This window comes from Rhinoraja longicauda, chromosome 19 (assembly GCF_053455715.1).
Source record: "Rhinoraja longicauda isolate Sanriku21f chromosome 19, sRhiLon1.1, whole genome shotgun sequence".
In the NCBI taxonomy this organism is placed as follows: Eukaryota; Metazoa; Chordata; class Chondrichthyes; order Rajiformes; family Arhynchobatidae; genus Rhinoraja; species Rhinoraja longicauda.
Genome location: NC_135971.1, coordinates 6,477,982 through 6,504,906, shown reverse-complemented (window position 1 = coordinate 6,504,906; position 26,925 = coordinate 6,477,982). Strand labels below are relative to the sequence as shown.

The following is a 26,925-nucleotide window of genomic DNA, read 5'->3' as shown; positions in this document are numbered from 1 at the left end:
GCGGAGCGGACTTCATGGGCTGAATGGCCACATTCTGCTCCTATCACTTATGAGTAACTGTATTTAAGGTGCGTTAGGAGACTTGAAATTGTGTCTCTGGGTTCCTCATTCAATAAATAAATAGCTGCCTCAACACCTCAAGCCGACTGCCAGTTGCTGCCTTGAGTTCGCCAGTTTCTATGGAATTGCGGCCCTTTAGTTAATAGTCATACTTAAAACCGGGATTAAGACTGGCCGGCATTTTAACGTTACACAGCGATGTAGTTTATTATCACGTGTACTGAAGTACAGGGGGAAAGTCATTGGGGAAGCTCCCGGCAGGCGCCGAGGAGTCTTCTGGAGAGGACCCAGCGGCGGTGAGGACGGGGCCGGTGGTCGAAGTCGAGGAAGGGGCCGCTGGTCGAGGACGGGCGGAGGCGGTCGAGGACAGGCCTGCAGAGGGCGCCATGAGGTCGACAGGCTCGCGTGCGCGCAGGAGATTGGACGCGCGGCCGAGAACAGAGAGGGGCCGGCGTGGTGAGAGGGGGGGGGGTCTGCGAGAACAGAGGGACCATTGGGGACTAAGTGGAATAACTTGTAATTCTATCGGCGTCCTTTGTGTGGCGACTCCGTGCAGACTGGTGTATGCAAAACAAAGAATCACACCGTGACATGTCACATGTGATAAAGTATTATTCATTCATTCATTCATTCATTCATTCATTCATTCATTCATTCATTCATTCATTCATTCATTCATTCGTTCATTCATTCACTGACACGCTGACAACAACATGGTGGTATTGGTTTGGTATGGTTTATGAATTCAGGTGCACCGAGGTACAGTGAAAAGCTTTGCTTACGTGCTGTTCATGCAAATCATACTGTACACGAGCACAATCTAGATGTACCAAGTCATACCAGCGGCCGCGCGGTTCCAGGGGAAATTCAAATTCTGAAAGTGAAATTCTGTAAAGGCTCGTTCTTTTTTACGCACGATTTTAAAGACGGGAAGCCAATCGTCCATCAAGCCTGAGGATCACGAGTGGAAACGTGAAACATCCATGTCCCTCCACAGATGCTGCCTCACCCGTTGAGTCGACCGGATTTTTTTTGTTGAGATTCCAGCAACTCCTGGCTCTTGTGTCTCAACTCTCTGCCGCCACTCACTGTATTCCCATCAGCCCCACTGCTTACACTCATTTCTCGCACTCGTACCATCACCCCCTCCCCCTCCCCTCACCCTACCCTATTCCCCTTTGCCTCCACCCCCACACGAACCTACGCTGGGGTCACATCAAGCAGCCGGTTCACCGAGAGCCCCTCCCGCCCTCGGGAAGTGGCAGGAACCCGGAGCACCCGCGGGAAAAGCGCGCGGTGACGGGTTGAATGAACAAAGTCCACACAGGCAGAACCGGAGGCCAGGATCGAACCCTGATCGTTGGATCTCGCTGGCGGCAGCTGTAATCACTGGAACACCCCGCCAGCCACGGCAGCGTTTGTGATGGGGCAGTGCACAGCACCCAGATAAATCGGTATCGATTTATATTCCAGATATGTGACTTTCTTCACAGAATTTCCAAAAGTCTCTGTGCGTGTGGCCACCTTCAGTACTCGGCGGCCCTACGGATCACGGACAGCACGGGGGACGAACACAAACACTGGAGGGTGTCATACCCGCCCGCCCCAACTCACCCGCCTCCCACCTCCGGCACTCACACCCCCCACCACCCGGCCCCACCTGCCGCAGTGTCTCCAGTCCCAAACCGGTTTAGGTTGATTATTTTAACGTGTACACTAACGTTTGCACACTATCCAGTCAAATTAGATAATACCAAAGATAAATGCAATCAAGTCAAACACTAGTACAATAGATAGGGAAAATGGGAAGTTACAATGTGCAGCATATTAGTTCTCAGCATTGCAGCGTCACAACCCGCTCGCGTTTATACAATGTACCCGCATCTCTTTTAGGAGACCCCAGAGTGCTTTACCTGCGTAAATCACATTGAAGCGCAGCCAGTAATGGGAACGGCAATCCAGAACCTCATCAATGAAGGACAACAACAGGAGATAGTCATAAAAAACTGGAGTGACTCAGCCGGACAGGCAGCGTCTCTGGACAGAAGGAGTGGGTGACGTTTCGGGTCGAGACCCTTCTTCAGACTGAGCGTCAGGGGAAAGGGAAGCGAGAGATATAGACGGTTGTGTAAAGAGGTATAGAAAAAAATGAGTGAAAGAGTCCGAAGAAGGGTCTCGAACCGAAACGTCAGCCATTCCTGCTCTCCACAGATGCTGCCTGTCCTGTTGGGTTACTGCAGCATTTTGTGACTATCTGCGATTTAAACCACCATCTGCAGTTCCTTCCCACATCATCAGGAGATTATGTTGAATCTGTATAAAACACAGGCTTGGACCCACCTGGTGCATCAAGGCTATTTCTGGTCACCACACTTAATGAATGGAGCGAGGGTCCTCGGGATGGCGCAGGAGATATTCACTGGATGTTTCTTTTTTTGTGTGTTTTTGGGGTTGTGTAATTTTAATGCCTATTTCAATGCTTTTGTTGTTGGACTGTGGGTGACTGAATTTCGTCCAATTTGGATGACAAATAAAGTTATCTTGAATCTTGAATGGTTTCAAGGCTGAGGAGATTCGGGTCGAGGGTGTGGCCGGAGAAGCGGATGCAGGTTCTCTGTGGAGAAGGGCATTTGAACGCTTTCACAGAAGGTTCAAGCTCGGGTCTGGTGTGGACAGGGGAAATGGGGGGCGGGTCGAGGGAGGGACGTCTTTCCCATCTGTGCGAGGTTCAAATGGGCACAGATTTGAGAGGGAGAAGCATCAAGGTGAATATAGCTGGGAGTGTAGGAAGGAATTGCAGAAGCTGGTTTAAACCGAAGATAGACACAAAATGCTGGAGTAGCTCAGCAGGACAGACAGCATCTCTGGACAGAAGGAATGGGTGACGTTTCGGGTCGAGACTGTCCGAAGTAGGGAAATGCCACCCATTCCTCCTCCCCAGAGATGCCGCCTGTTCCGCTGAGTTACTCCTGCATTTTGTGCCTATCTAAGGGGAATAAGGCTTTTCAGTTTCGTTTATTGTCACGAGTATCGAGGTACAGTGAAATCCAGTCAGCAGAAGGACAATACATGATTACAATCAAGCCACTTACAGTAGTATGTAAGTGTGTGAAACATATACACGACGATGGAATAACATTTAGTGCAAGGTTAAACCGATCATACATAAAGTGAGAAATATTGAGGTGGGTGTAGAGATTTAAGAGTGTGGGGCGATTATAATATGTGATTGTAGATCTGCGTCGCACGCAAACATACACCGGGGTTGGGTGCCATCTCGGAAACATTAGCGGAATGATTGGCCAGCAAGTGTGTGTGTGTGTGGGGGAGGGGGGGGGGGTGGTGGTAAAGGCTGTCAATTGGGCTCTCGAATCTCAGTATTCCGTGTTCCACTCTCACTGATCCCACGGTGGCGCAGCGGTAGAGTTGCTGCCTTGCAGCGCTCGCAGCGCCAGAGTCCCGGATTCGATCACGACTACGGGTGCTGTCTGCACGGAGTTTGCCCGTTCTCTCCGTGACCGCGTGAGTTTTCTCCGAGATCTTCAGTTTCCTCCCACAATCCTCCCAAGACGCGTGGGTAATTGGCTTGATGTTTGTGTGTGTAAAATTGTCCCTAGTGTGTGCAGGACAGTCTTAATATGCGGGGATCCCTGGTCGCTGCGACTCGGAGGGCCGAATGGTCTGTTATCGCCCTCTGTCTCCAATCTAAACTAAATTAAACTAAACTGATCAAAAGATAAAGTGAACCTTTGCAAACTTCAATAAATGTTAAAGGGTCATATAATATCCTTTAAACAATACACGCAAAGATAGATTGTCCCGAAGACTGGTGCATGAGAGACAGGTGCATTGTTGTGGATTAACATAAGACCGGAGGGAGGTCTCCGTCCATCCTGATCCGGGCTGTGAACGGAGATGCGGGCGGCGGGTTCCACTGCCCAACAGGTGCAACGCCTCCTCAGTTACACCTCCTTAGCGCTGGTCCCTGTCCCTTTCTGTCCTGCCTTAGACAATCCCAGGGCAATCTCTCCGCTTTCGTCTTTATTCAGGCCGCTTTAATGTCTAAGTTACCCCTCCCTCGAGTGATTAGTTGGAAGTGGCCAGGACTCCCTCACACTGAACACTTGCAGCCAAATAAGGTCATTGCCGGAGACGGCAGCGCGCGCAGTGGAAAACACTGAACCAGGAAGAGGCGGAGTTACAATGGCTGCGAAAGACCCGGTCGAGAGTTTAACCGAGGAGGTAGTTTGTCCCATCTGCCTGGAATTCTTCACCGATCCGGTGTCACTGGAGTGTGGGCACTACTTCTGCCGCTCCTGTATCACACAGAGTTGGGACAGGGAGCGGAGAAACTCCTGCCCGGAATGTAGAGAGGAGTTTACAGACCGCACCCTCAGGGTTAGTCGGGCCTTGGCGAGACTGGCTGAGAAAGCTCGAAAACTGAGCCTGAATCGGACAGAGAAGGAAAGTAAACTTCTCTGCGAGAAACATCAGGAAGAACTGAAGCTGTTTTGTGAAACGGACAAGAAACTGATCTGCGTGGTTTGTGCAGCTGGGCGGGAACACAAGTCTCACAGCTTCATGCTGATAGAAGAAGCTGTTGAAATCTACAAGGTAAAAGCAAACCGATTCTGATCACATCATTATGTGACGTCTTGTTTATTTTCTGACAATTTTATTCTCTGATTTAAAACCCTACCCCAGGGTCAGGTGAAATCTACCTTCGAATCTCTCAGAAGGAAAGAATCAGAGATCTGGCGAACGGAGGAGGAACAGAAAGAGAGCATTTCTGAAGTTCAGGTTTGTACTGTCGATTTAATGTTCTTGTGTACATTTCATCCCTGCGATGTGTGTAATAATTTGGCACCTCTATAGAGCTCAGTAGTCGAGGGCCAAAACTCGTGGGAGAGGTTGAGCAGCCAAGGACTTTACTCCCTGGAGCGCAGTAGTCTGAAGAATGGACTGTGGCAGGTGTATAATATCACGAAACGGAATGATACGTTGGATGGTCAGTCTGTTACCCTTAGTAGGAGGATCAGGAAAGTGGGGGTATAGGTTTTAGGTTAGAGGGAAAAGATTTCAAACGAACATGAAGGACAAATTTGGTAGTGGGTACATGGAAAGAGCTGCGAGGTGAGGTCATTGAGTCAGCTACCATAACAACATTTAAAAGGTATTTGACCAAATTCGTGGAGAGAAAAGTTTTTGAACTATTTGGGCGAAATGCGGACAGGTGGAATTAGCGCAGATGACCCCTTGCTGTATGACTCTGTGAAGTCTGACATTCTAAGTGGTGCTGCTGTCTGCTAGTTCTGGCGACCTGCTTCTATCCAGTGAGGGTTAATGGACATATGAAATGGAACAGGTTGCAGGGAACTGTACTGGGGAAAAGGGAATGATGTGGTTGTACGTTTCTTTCACCAACTATTTCAGACTTATTAAGACGAGATATTGAATTGCCAAGGTAATGAAAGCTATGGATTAAATAGATGTAAATGGGATTAGTGTAGATACGTACAGAGCCCAGCATTGACATGTTGGTCGGCACTGCAGGACTCGATATTCACTAGCCAAATGTCACCTTCCATGTCATGAGGAAACACAGCAGAGTGACACAATATATTGATTTTAAACTTTCATCTGACAGGAAGAGTCACACAACCTTCAGTCACAGATCACATCCCAGTTTGCTGAACAGCACCAGATTCTCACTGAGAAAGAGCAGAGCTTACTGGGGGAGATCCGGGATGAAGAGAAGAAGATTGTACAAAGAATGGAGAAAAATCTTCAAGAGATTCAAGAGAATTTAAAGTCCATTCAGGACGAACTCTCAAAGTTACAGGAACAGATAGATCACAAGGACGGCATGATATTTCTGAAGGTGAGGAGTTACACTACAGTTTGGTGAAGTGAAAGTGCACAGTCACAAAATGGTGGGTTACATTTCTGAAATAAATGCCGCATTTCCCAGTAATTCAGAATTGGGTCAATGTTCCATCTGTTCCAACCAATCATCACTTCCGCCGAAAATGCCCCAAATTCCAGGAATCCTCATGTATTTATCCCACCTCAACTTAAATTTATCTGCAATATTGTCTTCAGTCCGTCCTGTGAGTTCCATGTTCTCTTTGCTGCATTTCTTATGGAATTTATCAAAAGGTCATCTTACATTTCAGCTTTGATTTTTGTTCCCCCCACAAGTAGTGATAATATTTCCATCCTCCCAGACAAATTTAAATCCAACTCTGATCCTAAAATATTCCGTCCCATTTTCTCTGACATCTTCTCCAGGTAAAATCCCACAACCTGCCTGGTCCTTACCCATAAGTTGCATGATGGCGCCTATTTTCATCGCCATTCCTCATGCTTTCCCCCTTGTTCGATGTCTCTACCGGAATATCCACTTTCTGTCTGTGTGGCACGGGAAAAGAGTTTGGAAATGTGAATAATCAGAGGGTTTTTTGGCAGTAATTTGGCGAAATACCTGCTATCGGGATCATGACGATCCATCTCAGTTTATTGACATTTGTGTTTTATTTATTTCAGGAGGTAGCTGGTCGCAAGACGAGGTAGGTCATGCTTTTGACTGAAACAATGTATGTTTGAAAAGAACAGCTCAAATGCTCAGTTTATAACCAGCTGTTCAATATTTGCAGGTTTAGTGATGAAGCCAAACCAATGTTGGTGGTGGATGACGCGTTGCCAATTGAAACGTTTGATCGCACCTTTTTCTACAACATGGCATTGAGAGAAACATCTGACATCATCAAGCGAGGTAAAACTGATATCTCTTAACAACTCTTTGAGAGAATTGATATCCCACATGAAAATAGGCAGAAAAATCATCCTTCCACCGCTACCTTCTACCTCCAACCACCAAGCCAATTATGGGTCCATTTTACCAACTCGTGTTCTTAGATGTAAAGGCGCATCTTTTTACCAGTGTGTTCTTAGATGTAAAGGCACATCAAGTCCACCCGTGAACACCTCTCTTCCAGCGACGTTAAACACCGAAGTCTCCACGCATTCTATCTTACAGCCGATTATTCAACCTTTGCATCCTTTCATGGTCCAAGCCACCCCTCCCTCAGTCTCATCCTCCACTCATGAAAACAAGAAAACAGCAGCAGATTGCCTCGCCCGTCCAGTCCACTCCCGTTCAGTGTGGTCACGGCAATTCCACCGCACATCTCTACCTCCTCTTTGACCACCTCTAATTACCCCTCACACCAGTCTCCTCAGCTTCCAATCTGCTTCTCCCTTGCCATCTACGGGCAAGATATTTGAATACCCGCCTTATTTCTCCATCCCCGTCCGCAATCTCTCATTCATCCTAATTTTCCACATTCGTTCGCCAGCCCCGCCACTTCCCGTTTCCCCCTCTCCAGCCCGGTTAAAAACGACGGGTCCACTCGATGTGGTTGTGGGTGAAACCCCGGGCAGGGTTTCAGTTGTCCGCCCGCCAGCGCCTGTGGCCGAGGGGCCTCTCCCCCGGTCCCGGGGCCGCGCTGCCCGAGTCTCCCCCCGACCCCCGGGGACTCTCTGATTCTCTGCTTCTCCCCCCAGTCTCCGTCACCCTGGATGTGGAAACAGCGCATCCGGGGCTCGAGGTGTCTGAGGATCGGAAGAGCGTGAGATGGACCGGGACCCGGAGGAGGCGCCCTGACACCGGGAAGAGGTTTACAGTCCGGGCGTGTTTACTGGGATCGGAGGGATTCACATCGGGGAGGCATTACTGGGAGGTGGAGGTGGCGGGAAGTCGGGGCTGGAGTCTGGGAGTCGCCGCAGAGTCTGTGGAGAGGGAGGGAGAGGACACACTGACCCCGGAGACTGGAGTCTGGAGAATCGAGCGGTGGGGTGACGAGTTTGATGCAGTCACCTCCGCTCCACCCCGTCTCCCCGCCCGTCCCATCCCCGGGAGGGTGGGAGTTTATCTCAGTTACGAGTCCGGGACAGTTTCATTTTACGACGCGGACACCAAGTCCCATCTCCACACCTTCACTGGGAATAAATTCACCGAGAAACTTTATCCTTTCTTCAAGACTTGGCATGAAAACCAGTGGCTGAGAATCTGCTCCGGTTCTGCTCCGGGTGTGAAAAGGGTCGGGTCCGGGGACCGACGTCAGGAGCAGGGCTCAGGGGATGTGGGGCAGAAACCCAGTGGACAACAGGTCGGCGCTGAACGGCTCCCATTTAATCCCCAAATTCCACGTCGTAAAACCCCCAGTGAGCGCAGAAATAAAACTAGGGGGAATGTAAATGTGGGAAGAGCGAAATAAGCAGCAAGTGGAATCAGAGCTGTCGATCTTTTCATTTTAACGCGTTAACCGCGTCCGGCAACGGAACAGAAATTTCTTTTGTGACAATATAAAGATTGAAACAATCGCCCTTCCCGCGGGTTCAGCAGCGGCCGCGGGCGGCGGGTCCTGAGCTCCGGGCTCCCCCGGGTTCTAAAGTCCGCAGATTCAGAGAATTTATAGCGTGTTTGCAGCATTTGCTCTCCACACAACAGAGTCGTTTTCTTCGGAACGGATCTTTGAAAGAATGGGTTCAAACCGAAATCCCGGTTCCAGGTGAGACCCGTTGTGCTCAGGGTCTGCCTGTCTCTCTGCAGGATACGGAGAACATTCCTTGTTTCAGTCGCCGCCAGTCCCCTCCCTCACCTCTCTCTCAGGCACATCATGCCTGTATCGGCGCTGCTTCCTGCTCTCGTTCACCGCTTTAACGCTTCATCTCCCTCACTGCCAGTTTCCCACCAGCTCCCACTTTCCTCTGCTCGAGCCCCGACTCTTCCCTTCGCTTCGCTTTCCCGCCGTCTCTGTCTCCGTTTCAGAGAAAACGCGAGTGACCAATGTCCACTCCAAGCCCGCGGACGCCATCGGCTACTTTGTCTCTCCAATACCCCTGTTTTTGCGCATCGGAAATGGAATATTCCCTCCAAGATTGAGTGCGCACAGCAACAACCCACTTACATTTACACAACGTCCTCGCATCCCTTTTAGGAGACCCCAGAGTGCTTTACAGGCGCAAATCTCATTGAAGTACAGCCACGAACGGCAACTAAAACGCAGGAGTCAATTTGCAGACAGGAACATTCGTAAACAGAGATTAAAAACAAGCTATACCGTCCAAAGAGCTTTGGGCTGATTTCATTTGCAGTATTAGAAGCACCAATCATATAATTCTAACAAAAACGCAACCTTTCTATTCGGTTCTTGTGAATGTTACTGGTCGTGCGAATTAACCAACTTCAACAACAAGGTATTAAATTTATCTGTTGTGTTAATCTACTGAACCACGATATTGTAAGGTGGTTTTATTTCGATGAACCAACCCCTTTTACATTGTTTTCCTCTCTGATTATCTGCCTCTGTTCCTTCCCCTCTGTTACCCAATCCACCAGGTGGAAACTTTAATCGCAGCCCTCAGCCCAAGAGAGAGAAAGAGGCATGAATTTTTAATTGTTATGTATACCGAGGCGGAGTATGAAATTCTTACTTGTCCTTAATCTGAATTTGCATCGAGATCACTTCTCACGACGTTCCCTTCCTAAACTGCGGGCCCCACAACTTCTCTTCCTGACTCCAATGTCTGTAAATAATCCTCGCTCCTCAGTCAAGGAATGTTGCCATTCCATCCCCCATGTCCGTAATCTTCCAGACTTGTAATCAGCATTCTTAACTCCCAACAAAATGGGTTGAAAAATCTCTGACTCAGACCTTTCTGCCTGACCCCAGACCTCTGTTGTGTGGGTGGGCAAAGCTGCGATAGTCAAGTGGGCTTGGGATGGGTCCGCAGTTGGTCGGGCAGGATCTGCGGAGAGAGGACCTGAGTTGGCATTCCGAGACTCTGGTCGGAATTTGCCCTGACCCTGTCAGTCCTGCTGCACCTTGTTATTGATGTTGTTGGGAATGTGAGGGACTGTTCCTCCAGTTTGTTTATGGCCTCGCTCTGGCAACGGAGAAGGCCCAGGACAGAAAGGTCAACGTGGTAATGGGAAGAGGAGTTAAAATGGTCGGCATCCGGCAGCCCTTGGCGGACCGAGTGCAAGTGTTCAGCCGAATGGTCGGCGATCTACACGAATGTGCACCGGGCATGACCAGAAATACAGAATGCAGTCGATGAGGTGACCGTGAAGCTCTGTCTCATTTTGAAGGACGGCTGGGAGCCCTGGATGGAGGTGAGGGGGAAGGTACTATAAATGCAGTCAGTTCAGTTTAGTTTATTGTCACGTGCCCCGAGCTACAGTGAAAAGCAAAGATACTAGAGGAGCAAGATGAACCACTCCGTCGAAATTGCCTATACTGAAGTGTAGTGCGCAAAGGAGCATAACATCCGCGATCTTAGTAAGCAAAACCCGCCGTTCGCTATTCCTCTCGCAGTGTAATCAGTGTTTGGGGGGAGCAGTATGTGTGATGATACCATAAAAATGCAGAATATATCTCATCTATAAATTCACAGATATTTGTATTTTTTCTTTTTAGACGTTTCTGCAAGTGTCTGCCTAGTAAAATGGCACCATGACATACTATGGTTTTTAGGGTCGAGTGGCCTGTCTTGCTCTGCTCTATTATCTTTGGTGAAAAGCTTTTGTTGCGTCCTATCCAGTTAGCAGGAAATCTAGCCATTTCTAGCGTATAGATACATGATAAGGGGAGATCGTTTAGTGCAAAAGTAAAGCCAGCAAAGTCCGATCAAGTATAGTCCGAGGGTCACCAAAGAGGTAGATAGTAGTTCAGCACTGGTCTCTGGCTGTGGTAGGATGGTTCAGTTGGCTGATGACAGCTGGGAAGAAACTGTCCCTGAATCTGGAGGTGTGGATCTTACTCGTCGCTTGTCCAGTTGTAACAAATCCTGTATTTCGTACCCTCACGGACACAAGCAAATGTGCCAAACGCCTTCGTCACCACCCTGCCCATTCCTGTTGCAATGTTCATCGAGCTGTGCGTCTGCATTCCAATGCCTCTGCAGTCTGCTAAAAATAACACAGGGCGCAACTTTTTAATGTGAAAAATCTGCCCTGGCCTATCTTACCAACTTGCGTCACCTTTATCCGAGTTAAATAAATCAGCCTTTCATCCCCCAATTGGCCAAGTTCATGCAAATCTTGTTGCATCCCAGATGAATGCATTCACTCTCCAAAATATCATCATAGAAAGTAGACACATATAAAATAGGTGCAGGAGTAGGCCATTCGGCCCTCCTGCGTACACGCAGCGAATTGGCCCCCAATGCCTTCTGTGGCAAAGAATTCCACAGATTCACAACTCTCCGGGTGAAAAGTTCTCCCTCATCTCAGTCCTAAATGGTCTACCCCTTATTATTCAACTGTCAACTATTGATTCTGGACTCCTCCAACATCGGGAACATTTTTCCTGCATCCCCAGCCTGTCCAATCTGCTAAGAATTTAAGAAGTTTTTGTAAGATCCTCTCTCATCCTTCTAAATTCCAGTGAATATTAGCCCAGTCGATCCTTTCTCGATCACCCGTTCATTGCCACTATCCAACATACCAGGGACATTTTTTTGTAACCAATGTTAGTCTCATTTCAAGCTGCCTAACCATTAGAACTGAGATGAGGAAAAACCTTTTCACCCAGAGAGTTGTGAATTTGTTGAATTCTCTGCCTCAGAAGGCAATGGAGGCCGATTCACTGGATGCACTCAAAATAGATTTAGACAGCTCTTAGGGCTAGCGGAATCAAGGGGTATGGGGAGAGGGCAGGAACGGGGTTACATTGTGGATGATCAGCCATGATCACATTTAATGGCGGTGCTGGCTCGAAGGGCCGAATGGCCTATAATCCTGCACCTATTTTCTATGCATCTACGCCACCTACATACACATCCAAATCGTTTACACGAAAAATTGTCAACAGTTGAGCCAGCACCGAGCCCTGCGGCAAAACCATCTGCCGTCGGTCTCCATTCTGAGGAGCAACCCTCGACCACCACCCCCCCCCCCCTTCAGAATCCGACCTTCAGGCGAATTTTGTACCTCATTGGCTTGTTGAAAGCGTGAAAACCCACACCTCCAGTTTCGGGGACTGTTTCATCCCTGCTGTCATCAAGCAACTGAATCATCCAACCACAGACAGAGAGCTGTGCTCAACCGCTCTCTACTTCGTTGGTGACCTTCGGTCTATCCTTGATCGGACTTTAACCTTGCACTGAACGTTATCCCCTTATCACGTATCTATACACTAATGGCTCGATTGCAATCATGCATTGTCTTTCCGCTGACCGGAGTGCACGCCACAAAAGCTTTTCACTGCACCTCGATACATGTGACAATAAACTAAACTAACCTAAACTAAACTAAGCTAGTTCCCCCAATGTTAGATAATTGCATAATACGCGAAGGGGACACAGATTAATAGTTGAAAGGTGGAGAATTGAGGTGTGTAGGGAACTCACACAGAAGAGGAATCGGTGCCAGCCGAGATCAGCCGTGATCACATTGAATAGAGGATCAGCCACGAGGGGCCAAGTCTATTCATGTTCCTATTTTCTGGCCGTGAAGAAAGCAGGAGCTGGTAACCTGGCCCATCACATCTGCCCCTTCCAGTATGACCATGACAATGCCACCCAACGACCCAGCGCCTGCTCTTTGCCAGTTCTACATTTCGCATGATATTCTGACACGTCTCTCCCCCTCCCCTCCACCAGCAATGTATCTAATGTACCGCGCCCCATCTATCCTTGCCCTCTGGCTATCTCTCGACCCGCTTCACTCGCCACACACGTTGTCCCCTCACGCAGACCCCTCCAACCCACCAAATTCTCCAAACCGGACAAAAACACAACGAAAGGTGTTTGTTGTTCATCCGCTGTAGTTGGCGATGGGTGGGGTGGGGGGGAGGGGGAACCCCCGGACAAGCTTTCAGTTGGCCGCCCACCTGTGCCCGAGGCCGAGTGGATTGAACATGTTCCGGGGCCGCGCAGCCCGAGTCTCCCCCCGACCCCCGAAAACTCTCTGATTCTCTGCTTCCCTCCCCTTCCCTTCCCTCCCTCCCTCCAAGTCTCCGGCACCCTGGATGTGGAAACAGCGCATCCGCTGCTCGAGGTGTCTGAGGGTCGCAAGAGGGTGAGACTGACCGGGACACGGAGATCTTCAGACAGAGTCAGGGGAAAGGGAAGCGAGAGGAAAAGACGGTGATATAAAGAGATATACAACAAATCAGTGAAAGAGTCCGAAGAAGGGTCTCGACCCGAAACATCAACCATTCATCCTCTCCGGAGATGCAGTCTGTCCCGCTGGGGGTGGGGGGGGGGGGGGGGTGGGGGAACTGTAAAAGTGTCTCTCCCGAACGGAGACCCGACCTTTGTTTTCTGAGTGGTGTCTCCGTTCCCGCTGCGGCCTACCACCGGCCATGCACCTGGAGCTGGCGGGTTCCGGCTGGGACCACCTGGGCTCTGGTTTGCAGAGCCCGCGGCCCGGACTCACCACCTGCGGCGCTGGCTGCCTTCGGATGCTGCGGGAGCGGCTGCGACTCGTCCCCGGAGGCTTCGGCGCGGGCCGCCTGAACGTCGGAAGCCCGCAGGCCCCTGGATGGGGGCTGACATCGGGAGCTCCGGCAGCGGCAGCGACAGCGTCTTCGCCCGCCCCGAATCGCGGGGCTTGGGTCGGCCCGGCGCGGACCTTTCACCGTCCGGCGCGGCCGGATTTTCTCCGCCCGGCGGGGGCTTCAATGTCGGGAGCCCCGACCGCCCCGACGTGACAACTCCTGACCGCGGGAGAAGACGGCAGGGGAAGAGAAAAAGACATTCTGGCCTTCCATCACAGTGAGGAGGTGTCTGGAGGAGACTCACTGTTGTGGATGTTCCTTTTGGTTGGTGTTGGTTTATGATTGTGTGTGTTATTGCTTATTTTTATTGGTCTTATTGTTGAACTGCGGGTAATTTTTCATTTCACTGCACATTTATGTGTACGTGACAAATAAATTGACTATTGACTGTTCTCGTCTCCGCCAGATCGCTACTTTGCAAAATTGCTTTGGATTTTCCTATTCCAAAAGGAAAAGAGACTGGATGGATTTTCTTCATTGCAAAAGTTACAAAGAGGGTCAGGAGGCTTTGATGCCACTTTACAGGACAGGGGTAAGACCGCGCTTGGAGTACTAGTGTCATAGAGTCCTACAGTGTGGAAACAGGCCCTTCGGTCCAACTTGCCCATGCCAACCAACATGCCCCAGCTACACTACTCCTGCCTGCAACGATTCTTGAACATTGCGCTAGTTGGTTAGTGAGGGTGTCAGGGGTGATGGGGAGAACGCCGGAGAATGGGGTTGAGAGGGAAAGGTCGATCGGCCATGATTAAATAGCGGTAGACTTGTTGGGCCGAATGGCCTAATTCTGCTCTTAGAACTTATGAACCCTATGAACTTATGCTACCTGCCTCAACTACCTCCTCCGGCAGCTCGTTCCGTATACCGACAACCCTTTGTGTAAAAACATTGCCCTTCAGGTACCTATTAAATCTTCCCCTCTCTGCCCCCCCCCCCCCCCCCCCCACCTTAAACCCATGTCCTCTGGCACTAGGGATGCCAACTACCTTACTACCAAATAAGGGACAAGGTGACTTCACCGCCCCGCGCCCCACGTGACCTCACCCAGCAAGCGGCCACGTGTCCCTTCTTAAGACTGAAGATAGACACAAAATGCTGGCGTAACTCAGCGGGACATGCAGCTTCTCTGCGGAGAAGGAATAATAATAATAATAATAATTCATTTATTTTATATAGCGCCTTATCGCATGCTCAAAGCGGTTTACAAAAACAATTAACATAGAAACAAACAGACAAACTATCCTGACGGAAAAGCGGCGAATACACAACGCCAGCGTCCTCTCACGTCAGGGTCCGGCAGCAGACATTAAAAAGCACAAGATACACAGATATAATTTTTTACACAAACAGCCATCACAGTGATTGCTCTAGGCATACCCTCACTGTGATGGAAGGCAAAGTCTTATCTCCTCATTCTTCTCCCGTGGTGCCACGAGGTGATCGAGGCTCCCAACTTTTTGAAGCCCCCACCGGGCGATGGAAAGTCCCAGGGCCGAGCCGAGCAGGCCGATGAAGGTCCTGAGCCCCCACCGGGCGATGGAAAGCCCCAGGGCCGAGCCGAGCAGGCCGATGAAAGTCCTGAGCCCCCACCGGGCGATGGAAAGTGCTGCGGCCGAGCCACGCAGGGCGATGAAGGGCCTGCGGGCGGGTCGATCGTACCTCGCGCTTCGGGCGGTCGAAGCTGCTACGGCTGGAGCTCCCGAAAGCCGGTCGCCAGCCAGGGACCTGCGAACTCCCGATGTTGCGGTCTGCAGGGCCCACGGCCGAAGCCTCCGAGATGGTAAGTCCAGGCCCTGCGACCGGAGTCTTTGAGGTCGATCCCAGCTGGAGGCCGCCGACTCCACGATGTTAGGCCGTAGCACGAACGGAGATACGACACGGTAAAGGTCGCATCTCCGTTGAGGAGGAGATTTGAAAAAAGGTTTCCCCCAACCCCCCCACCACCCCCCCCCCCCCCCCCCCCCCCACATACACAGAGTTAAAAATAAAATAAAACGTACATTTAACGACGACAATGACAAAAAAACAACAAAAAAAACAGAGAGACTGCCGGTGAGCCGCAGCTGCAGAACACAGCCACGCTGTGACGTTTCGGGTGAAGACCCTTCTTCAGATCAGTCTGCAGAAGGGTCTCGACCTGAAACGTCACCCATCCCTTCTCTGCAGAGACACTGCCTGTCCCGCTGAGTTACTCCAGCATTTTCTGCCTATTCCCAGTGTACATATGCAGGATAAAGGGAATTACATTTAGTGCAAGATAAATTTTAGAGATACAGCGCGGAAACAGGCCCTTCGGCCCACCGAGACCGCGCCGCCCAGCGATCCCTGCACACTAACACTATCCCACACACACTAGGGACAATTTTTACATTTTACCCAGTCAATTAACCTACATACCTGTACGTCTTTAGAGTGTGGGGGGAAACCGAAGATCTCGGAGAAAACCCACGCAGGTCACGGGGAGAACATACAAACTCCGTACAGACGTAGTCAGGATCGAACCTGATTCTCCGGCGCTGCATTCGCTGTAAGGCAGCAACTCTAACGCTGCGCCACCGTGCCGATCCTGATTAAAGTCTGATTAAAGATAGTCTGCTGCCAAGGGTGATGGTGGGGGCAGGTAGAATAATGACATTTAAGAGGATTTTAGAAGTCACATAGATATGCAGGGAATGAATGGATCGTGTTCAGGCAGAGCAGATTAATTTAACTTGGCATCATGTTTCGCACAGCCTTTGTGGGCAAGAGGGCACGTTCCTGTTCTGCACTGTCCTCTGTTTGATGAATGAGCTTTTCAGGTGAGGCAGAGGTTCACCTGCACCTCCTCCAACCTCATCTGCTGTATCCGCTGTTCCAGGTGTGGACTCCTGTACATCGGCGAGACCAAGCGTAGGCTCGGCGATCGTTTCGCTGAACACCTCCGCCCATTCCGCCTAAACCTACCTGATCTCCCGGTTGCTAAACACTTTCAACTCCCCCTCCCATTCCCACACTGACCTTTCTGTCCTGGGCCTCCTCCACTGTCAGAGTGAGGCCCAGCGCAAATTGGAGGAACAGCACCTCATATTTCGCTTGGGCAGCTTGCACCCCAGCAGTATGAAGATTGACTTCTCTAACCCATGTTGAAAGACTGGAGCGACTAGGCTTATGTTGAAAGACTGGAGCGACTAGGCTTGTATACACTGCAATTTAGAAGGATGAGAGGGGATCTTATCGAAACATATAAGATTATTAAGGGGTTGGACACGTTAGAGGCAGGAAACATGTTCCCAATGTTGGCGGAGTCCAGCACCAGGGGCCATAATTTAAGAATAAGGGGTAGGCCATTTAGAACGGAGATGAAGAAAAACTTTTTCAGTCAGAGAGTTGTAAATCTGTGGAATTCCCTGCCTCAGAAGGCAGTGGAGGCCAATTCTCTGAATGCATTCAAGAGAGAGCTAGATAGAGCTCTTAAGGAGAGCGGAGTCAGGGGGTATGGGGAGAAGGCAGGAACGGGGTACCGAATGGCCTAACCCTGCACCTATTGTCTATTGTCTAACCTCAAGTAACGCTTGCTTTCCCTCTCTCTCCATCCCTCCCCCTTCCCAGTTCTCCGACCAGTCTTACTGCCTCCGATTACATTTTAATCTCTGTTTGCTTCGTTGTTGCCTTCTCCCAGCTAACAATGACCTATTCGACATTTTCCTTGATCTCCATTCCCTTTGCCCGACTTTCACACCTCACACTTCCTTATCTCTTTGATAACTCTGGTTGTACAGGGCATTGGTGAGACCACACCTGGAGTATTGCGTACTGTTTTGGTCTCCTAATCTGAGGAAAGACATTCGTGCCATAGAGGGAGTACAGAGAAGGTTCAACAGATTGATTCCTGGGATGGCAGGACTTTCATATGAAGAAAGACTGGATAGACTCGGCTTGTACTCGCTGGAATTTAGAAGATTGGCCAACACTGGCCAACAATGTCCCAGCTACCGAGTCCCACTTGCCTGCTTGGTCCCCAAACCCGTCCTATCCATGTACCTGTCCAACTGTTTCTTAAACGATAGGATAGTCCCTGCCTCAACTACCTCCTCTGGCAGCTTGTTCCAAACACCCACCACCCTCTGCGTGAAAAACTCACCCACCACCCTCTGCGCAATTCCTATTAAATCTTTTCCCCTTCACCTTGACCTATGTCCTCTGGGTCCTCGATTCTCCTACTCTGGGGAAGAGACTCTGTGCATCTACCCCCTCATGATTTTGTACACCTCTATAAGATCACCCCTCATCCTCCTGCGCTCCATGGAATAGAGACCCAGCCTACTCAACCTCTCCCTACAGCTCGCACCCTCTAGTCCAGGCAACATCCTCGTAAATCTTTTCTGAACCCTTTCGAGCTTGACAATATATTTCCTGCAACATGATGCCCAGAACGGAACACAATATTCTAAATGCAGTCTCACCAACGTCTTATACAACTGCAACATGACCTCCCAACTTCTATACTCACTTCGAAACTATGAGCAGTTTCTTGGGCAGAGCTGTTCCCACGTCCGTAGATGTTGGTTAGAGTTGTTGGGGACATTCCGGACTTCCTTTCTCTCCTGAGGAAGTATGGACACTGTGGTACTTTTTTTGCCATAGCTTCATTGTGGTTGACCCGAGACATTTTCTTGGTGACCTTTACACAGCAACGTGAAGCTCTTGACCATTTCCTCTTTGGCATCATAGCTGCCGACGGGGGCAAGTGCAGACACTACTCGACTTACGATATTTTGACGTTACATAGAAACATAGAAACATAGAAAATAGGTGCAGGAGTAGGCCATTCGGCCCTTCGAGCCTGCACCGCCATTCAATATGATCATGGCTGATCATCCAACTCAGTATCCCGTACCTGCCTTCTCTCCATACCCCCTGATCCCTTTAGCCACAAGGGCCACATCTAACTCCCTCTTAAACATAGCCAATGAACTGGCCTCAACTACCTTCTGTGGCAGAGAATTCCACAGATTCACCACTCTGTGTGAAAAAAACCTTTCTCATCTCGGTCCTAAAAGACTTCCCCCTTATCCTTAAACTGTGACCCCTTGTTCTGGACTTCCTCGACATCGGGAACAATCTTCCTGCATCTAGCCTGTCCAACCCCTTAAGAATTTTGTAAGTTTCTATAAGATCCCCCCTCAATCTTCTAAATTCCAGCGAGTACAAACCGAGTCTATCCAGTTACAGTGGCGCAAAAGCGATGCACATTCAGTAGAAACTGTAATAAAGTGCATAAGTCCACGCTAAGATACAACGCATCATTTTATTGAAGCACTTACATCATAGGACCTGCGGTACATTACAGCTCCGAGCAGCTACTACTGCCTGACGTAGGCGAGTTCTTAATATTATAAAGCACGTACTAGGCGGGATTACTACTAACAAGCACTACGATTGGCTAGCATGCAATAGCCCATCTACAGAAACCATACTTCGAATTTTGAATTTTGATCTCTTCCCGGGCTGCCGATTCTGTTTTTCACTTTCAGTACAGTGCTGTATTCAATAAATTACATGAGATTGTGGCCAGGCCACTACAAGATATTCAATAGACAATAGGTGCAGGAGCAGGCAATTCGGACCTCCGAGCCAGCACCGCCATTTACCGTGATAGACAATAGGTGCAGGAGGAGGCCATTCGGCCCTTCGAGACAGCACCGCCATTCAATGTGATCATGGCTGATCATTCTCAATCAGTACCCCGTTCCTGCCTTCTCCCCGTACCCCCTGACTCCGCTATCCTTAAGAGCTCTATCTAGCTCTCTCTTGAATGCATTGAGAATTGGCCTCCACTGCCTTCTGAGGCAGAGAATTCCCCAGATTCGCAACTCTCTGACTGAAAACGTTTTTTCTCATCTCGGTTCTAAATCGCCTACCCCTTATTCTTAAACCATGGCCCCTGGTTCGGGACGCCCCCAACATCGGCAACATGTTTCCTGCCTCTAGCGTGTCCAATCCCTTAATAATCTTACATGTTTCAATAAGACCCCCTCTCATCCTTCTAAATTGCAGCGTACACAAGCCCAGTCGCTCCAGTCTTTCAACAGACGACAGTCCCACCATTCCGGGAATTAATTCGGGCAGTCAGTCAAGGAGTAACAGGTTTAGTTTAGTTTAGTTTAGAGATACAGCGCGGAAGCAGACTCTTTGGCCCACCTAGTCCGCACCGACCAGCGATCCCCGCACATTAACACGACCCTTCACACGCACTCGGGACAATTTACAATTTTACCAAGGCCAATTAACCTGCAAACCTGTCATCTTTGGAATGTGGAGGAAACAGGAGCACCCGGAGAAAACCCACGCGGGTCACGGAGAGTCAAGTCAAGTCAAGTTTATTTGTCACACACATATACAAGATGTGCAGTGAAATGAAAGTGGCAACGCCTGCGGATTGTGCTAAACTACAAAACACAATAGAAAAATAAATTAATACAGTAAATTAAATTAGTCCCTGGTGATATGAGAGTTAACAGTCCTGATGGCCTGTGGGAAGAAACTCCATCTCATCCTCTCTGTTTTCACAGCGTGACAGCGGAGGCGTTTGCCTGACCGTAGCATCTGGAACTGTCCGTTGCTGGGGTGGTTGGGGTCCCCCATAATGTTGCTGGCTCTGGATCTGCACCTCCTGATGTATAGGTCCTGCAGGGGGGGGCGAGTGTAGTTCCCATAGTGCGTTCAGCCGAACGCACTACTCTCCGCAGGGCCTTCCTGTCCTGGGTAGAGCTGTTCCCAAACCAGATTGTGATGTTTCCGGACAAGATGCTTTCTACAGCCCCAGAGTAGAAGCACTGAAGGATCCTCAGAGAGACTCTGAATCTCCTCAACTGTCTGAGGTGGTAAAGGCGCTGCCAGTGCTGCAATGTGTGTTGTCCATGTCAGATCCTCTGTGATGTGGACTCTCAGGTATTTAAAGCTGCTCACCCTATCCACAGTAATCCCATTCATCTCCAGTGGCGTGTACGTCCTCGGATGTTGGGCCCTTCTAAAGCCTACAATCAGCTCCTCAGTTTTTGTGACATTCAAGAATGTACAAACAGCATGCAGACAGCACCCGTAGTTAGGATGGAACCCAGATCTCTGGCGCTGTGAGGCAGCAACTCCACCTTACAGAAAGGTCCTTTGAAGAAAATACACAGTGCTGAAGTAACTCAACGGCCAGGTAGCATCCGTGAAGGGAATGGATAGGCGACCATTTGGGATGGGGCACTTCTTCAGACCGATTGGTACAGAGGAGAGTGCGTGCGGGGCGGTGGCGCAGCGGTAGAGCTGCTGCCGGACAGCGCGGTTCAATCCTGACCACCGGTGCTGTTTGTTCGGAGTTTGTCCGTGCTTCCTGTGACCCTGTGAACCTCTTTCCCACTCTCCGAGCTTCCCCCAAACCTACTCTCCCTCTCACAGACCCCCTTCCGAAACTGCCCCCCCCTTCCATCTCAGTGACTCCCTCCCTTATTGACCCCCTTCCCCGACCCCCCTCTCTCAAAGACTCTTTCCCCTCAGAAGGCAGTGGAGGCCAGTTCTCTAAATGCATTCAAGAGAGAGCTAGATAGAGCTCTTAAGGATAGTGGAGTCGGGGGATATGGGGAGAAGGCGGGAACGGGGTACTGATTGAGAATGATCAGCCATGATCACATTGAATGGCGGTGCTGGCTCGAAGGGCCGAATGGCCTCCTCCTGCACCTATAGTCTATTGTCTATTGTCAGTTGTCTATTGTCCCCAACCTTCAGCACAGCTCTGAGATGTAACGGTTTCAGCAGCAAAAGCAGTCGTATCTTCCTCCCTGTCTCGATTGTGGTTTACCTCAGTCCCAAAGTGAACAGGAAACTGAGACGCAAACTAGGTCAGCCATCATGGGCAGGAAACAACTGCAGGTGCTGGTTTAAATCGGAGAATAGGCACAAAATGCTGGAGTAACTCAGCGGGCCAGGCAGCATCTCTGGAGAGGAGAAGACTCTGATGAAGGGTCTCGACCCGAAAACGTCACCCATTCCTTCTGTCCAGAGATGCTGCCTGTCCTGCTGAGTTACTCCAGCATCTGGTGTCTATCTTAGGTCAGCTGCCTTGCCTTGCAAAGCTGTTTATTGCTTGCTGAGGGGGTGATGGGACCGGGTAGAAGGGGCTTCTCTCCGTGTCTACCAGGGGGTGTGTGATAGGACAGTGCAGAGGGAGCTTCATTCCTCATCTAACCCTTGCCCTGTGTTTAAAAAAAATATCATCCAAAATGCTTTATTTCAATTATACACAAATACAGAGTAGTAACAAAATCAAGACTGCCATTTGGCACTTTACAATCAAACTGCTTAGTTTAGTTTGGAGATACAGCGCGGAAGCAGACCCTTCGGCCCACCGAGTCCGCACCGACCAGCGATCCCCGCACATTAACACTATCCTGCACACACTACGGACAATTTACGTTTCCACCAAGCCAATTAACCTACATACAAGAGACAATAGACTATAGACAATAGACAATAGGTGCACAAGGCCATTCGGCCCTTCGAGCCAGCATGGCCATTCAATGTGATCATGGCTGACAATTCACAATTAGTACCTCGTTCCTGCCCTCTCCCCATACCCCCTGACTCCGCTATCATTAAGAGCTCTATTTAACTGTCTCTTGAAAGCATCCAGAGAAATGGCCTCCACTGCCTTCTGGGGCAGAGAATTCCACAGATTTACAACTCTCTGAGTGAAAATGTTTTTCCTCATCTCCGCTATATATGGCCTACCCCTTATTCTTAAACTGTGGCCCCTGGTTCTGGACTCCCCCAACATTGGGAACATGTTTCCTGCCTCTAACGTGTCCAACCCCTTAATAATCCTATATGTTTCAATAAGATCTCCTCTCATCCATCTAAATTCCAGTGTATACAAGCCTAGTCGCTCCAGCCTTTCAACATATGACAGTCCCGCCATTCGGGGAATTAACCTGGTGAACCTACGCTGCACTCCCTCAGTAGCAAGAATGTCTTTCCTAAAATTGGGAAAATTTGGTTACCTGTACGTCTTTGGAGTGTGGGAGGGTGGGAGTTATCAGATTAAAACATTGTTGGGCCGAAGAGCGTATTTCCACAGTGTTTCACTCTATGACTCCATAACACATAGAGACTCATGTACCCATTGCCAAGGAAGAAGCCCGATTTATATGAAAATTCAAGTCTTTCTCAGATTGATTCCTGGGATGGCAGGACTTCCATATGAAGAAAGACTGGATAGACTCGGCTTGTACTCGCTGGAATTCAGAAGATTGAGGGGGGATCTTGTAGAAACTTACAAAATTGTTAAGGAGTTGGACAGGCTAGATGCGGGAAGATTGTTCCCGATGTTGGGGAAGTCCAGAACAAGGGGGTCACATTTTAAGGATAAGGGGGAAGTCTTTTAGAACCGAGATGAGAAAGGTTTTTTTTCACACAGAGTGGTGAATCTGTGGGATTCTCTGCCACAGAAGGTAGTTGAGGCCAGTTCATTGGCTGTATTTAAAAGGGAGTTAGATGTGGCCCTTGTGGGTAAAGGGATCAGGGGTATGGAGAGAAGGCAGGTATAGGATACTGAGTTGGATGATCAGCCATGATATTGAATGGTGGTGCAGGCTCGAAGGGCCGAATGGCCTACTCCTGCACCTATTTTCTATGTTTCTCCCGCTATCCCATCACACACTCCCAGGGATGGAACAAAGGAGGACTCGGCGTGGGGGGGGGGGGGGTCGCCGTGAGGGGGGTGGAAAGAAAGGGGGACCTGGCGCATGGGTACACTGTAACTTTGTAAACGCCCTTTATGTGGTGACTACTTGCATACCTTGGTTATGCAAGCAAAGAATGTCACTGGCACCCGAGGTGAGAAGAAAACTTTTCCACCCAGAGGATTTGTCGTGAATCTGTGGATTTCTCTGCCACAGAGGGCAGTTGAGGCCTATTCACTGGACGAATTTAAGAGAGAATTGGATAGAGCTCTGGGGGCTAGCGGAATCAAAGAGTATGGTGAGAAGGCGGGCACGGGTTACTGATTGTGGACGATCAGCCATGATCACAATGAATGGCGGTGTCGGCTCGAAGGGCCCAAATGGCCTCCTCCTGCACCTATTTTCTATGTTTCCATATGTCAATAGACAAGAGACAATAGGTGCAGGAGTAGGCCATTCGGCCCCTCGAGCCAGCACCGCCATTCAATGTGATCATGGCTGATCATTCTTAATCAGTACCCCGTTACTGCCTCCTCCCTATACCCCCTGACTCCGCTATCCTTAAGAGCTCTATCTAGCTCTTTCTTGAATGTATTCAGAGAATTGGCCTCCACTGCCCTCTGAGGCAGAGGATTCCACAGATTCACAACTCTCTGACTAAAAAAGTTTTTCCTCATCTCTGTTCTAAATGGCCTATCCCTTATTCTTAAACTGTGGCCCCTGGTTCTGGACTCCCCCAACATTGGGAACATGCTTCCTGCCTCTAACATGTCCAACCCCTTTATAATCTAATACGTTTCGATAAGATCCCCTCTCATCCTTCTAAATTCCAGTGTATACAAACCTAGTCGCTCCAGTCTTTCCACATAGGACAGTCCCGCCATTCCGGGAATTAATCTAGTAAACCTACGCTGCACGCCCTCAATAGCAAGAATATCCTTCCTCAAATTTGGAGACCAAAACTGCACACAGTACTCCAGGTGCAGTCTCACTAGGGCCCTGTACAACTGCAGAAGGACCTCTTTGCTCCTATACTCAACTCCTCTTGTTATGAATGCCAACATTCCATTGGCTTTCTTCACTGCCTGCTGTACCTGCATGCTTCCTTTCAGTGACTGATGCAGCAAGACACCCAGATCACGTTGTACGTCCCCTTTTCCTAACTTGACACCATTCAAATAATAATCTGCCTTCCTATTCTTACCACCAAGGTGGATAACCTCACACTTATCCACATTAAACTGCATCTGCCATGCATCCGCCCACTCACACAACCTGTCCAAGTCACCCTGCAACCTCATAGCATCTTCCTCACAGTTCACACTGCCACCCAGCTTTGTATCATCAGCAAATTTGCTAATGGTACTTTTAATCCCTTCATCCAAGTCATTGATGTATATTGTAAATAGCTGCAGTCCCAACACCGAGCCTTGCGGTACCCCACTAGTCACTGCCTGCTATTCTGAAAGGGACCCATTTATCCCCACTCTTTGCTTTCTGTCTGTGAACCAACTTTCTATCCATGTCAGTACCCTACCTCCAATACCATGTGCTCTAATTTTTCCCACTAATCTCCTATGTGGGACCTTGTCGAAGGCTTTCTGAAAGTCGAGGTACACCACATCCACCGGCTCTCCCCTGTCAATTTTCCTAGTTACATCCTCAAAAAATTCCAGTAGATTAGTCAAGCACGATTTCCCCTTCGTAAATCCATGCTGACTCGGAACGATCCTGTTACTGCGATCCAAATGCTCCGCAATTTCGTCTTTTATAATTGACTCCAGCATCTTCCCCACCACTGATGTCAGACTAACTGGTCTATAATTTCCCGTTTTCTCTCTCCCTCCTTTCTTGAAAAGTGGGATGACATTAGCTACCCTCCAATCCACAGGAACTGACCCGGAATCTATAGAACATTGGAAAATCATTACTAATGCGTCCACAATTTCTAGAGCCACCTCCTTAAGCACCCTGGGATACAGACTATCAGGCCCTGGAGATTTATCAGCCTTGAGTCCCATTAGTCTACCCAAAACTTTGTCCTGCCTAATGTGGATTTCCTCCAGTTCCTCTATCACCCTAGGATCTCTGGCCACTAGAACATCTGGGAGATTGTTTGTATCCTCCTCAGTGAAGACAGATCCAAAGTACCGGTTCAACTCTTCTGCCATTTCCTTGTTCCCCATAATAAATTCCCCTGCTTCTGTCTTTAAGGGACCCACATTTGCCTTGACTATTTTTTTCCTCTTCACATACCTAAAAAAGCTTTTACTATCCTCCTTTATATTATTGGCTAGTTTACCCTCGTACCTCATCTTTTCTCCCCGTATTGCCTTTTTAGTTATCTTCTGTTGCTCTTTAAAAGAGTCCCAATCCTCTGGCTTCCCACTCTTCTAAGCTATGTTATACTTCTTCCCTTTTATTTTTATGTTGTCCTTAACTTCCCTTGCCAGCCACGGGTGCCTCTTACTCCCCTTAGAATCTTTCCTCCTCTTTGGGATAAATTGATCCTGCAACTTCTGCATTATTCCCAGGAATACCTGCCATTGCTGTTACAGTCTTCCCTGCTAGGGCCTCCTTCCAGTCAATTTTGGCCAGCTCCTGCCTCATGCCTCTGTAATCTTATACTGTAATACTGACACCTCCGATTTCCCCTTCTCCCTCTCAATTTGTAGAGTAAAACTTATCATATTGTGGCAACTGCCTCCTAATGGATCATTTACCTCAAGTCCCCTTATCAGGTCAGGTTCATTAAATAACACTAAATCCAGAATTGCCTTCTCCCTGGTAGGCTCCAGTACAAGCTGTTCTAAGAATCCATCTCGGAGGCACTCCACAAACTCTCTTTCCTGCGGTCCATTACCAACCTGATTTTCCCAGTCTACCTGCATGTTGAAATCTCCCATGACAACCGTAGCATTACATTTGCGACATGCCAATTTTAGCTCCTGATTCAACTTGCACCCTATGTCGAGGCTACTGTTTGGGGGCCTGTAGATGACGCCCATCAGGGTCTTTTTACCCTTACAATTCCTCATCTCTATCCATACTGATTCTACATCTCCTGATTCTATGTCACTCCTTGCAAGGGAGTGAATATCATTCCTTACCAACAGATCGACCCCAACCCCTCTGCCCACCTGTCTGTCTTTTCTATACGTTGTGTACCCCTGAATATTCAGTTCCCAGCCCTGGTCCTCTTGTAGCCATGTCTCAGTGATTCCCACAACATCATACTTGCCCATGACTAACTGAGCCTCAAGCTCATCCACTTTATTTTTATACTTTGCGCATTTAAATACAACACTTTAACTTCGGTATTAACCTCCCCTCTCACACCGGTCACAATTGGCCCTGACCTTACTCTCTTATCCCTTCTAGAACTTCCCTTCCCATTCATTCGAGAGTCCTTTACATTTTCTCCTGTATTCGCTTCCCCTTTAACTCCATCTTCATATTCCCAATTTGTCTACCCCTCCCCCCCCACTACTTACTTTCCGCCTGCCCGCCCTGTTAACCCCTCCAGCCCCGGAGAGCAGCACAGTGAGCCAGACCCCCCACTCGCAGCCCAGCCTGACGTTGATCACCAGGGG

At 49.2% G+C, this 26,925-nt stretch overlaps 2 protein-coding genes across 2 annotated transcripts in view; both read left to right on the top strand.

Annotated features, from left to right (window-relative positions):
* LOC144603060 (uncharacterized) overlaps positions 1–26,925 on the top strand; it is a 278,950-nt gene that overhangs the window by 170,299 nt on the left and 81,726 nt on the right. The gene's annotated exons all lie outside the window — the stretch shown is intronic.
* LOC144603020 (E3 ubiquitin-protein ligase TRIM39-like) lies at positions 4,264–9,346 on the top strand. The gene is made up of 6 exons (XM_078416147.1): positions 4,264–4,674; positions 4,765–4,860; positions 5,708–5,941; positions 6,607–6,629; positions 6,717–6,835; positions 7,627–9,346. The coding sequence occupies exons 1-6, from the start codon at positions 4,264–4,266 to the stop codon at positions 8,337–8,339; spliced, it is 1,596 nt and encodes a 531-aa protein (XP_078272273.1). The 3' UTR covers positions 8,340–9,346.

Coding starts and splice junctions, on each gene's coding strand:
- LOC144603020 (XM_078416147.1), top strand. CDS start 4,264: ATGGCTGCGAAAGACCCGGTCGAGAGTTTAACCGAGGAGGTAGTTTGT. Junction 4,861..5,707: donor AGAGCATTTCTGAAGTTCAG/GTTTGTACTGTC, acceptor TTCATCTGACAG/GAAGAGTCACACAACCTTCA. Junction 5,942..6,606: donor ACGGCATGATATTTCTGAAG/GTGAGGAGTTAC, acceptor TATTTATTTCAG/GAGGTAGCTGGTCGCAAGAC.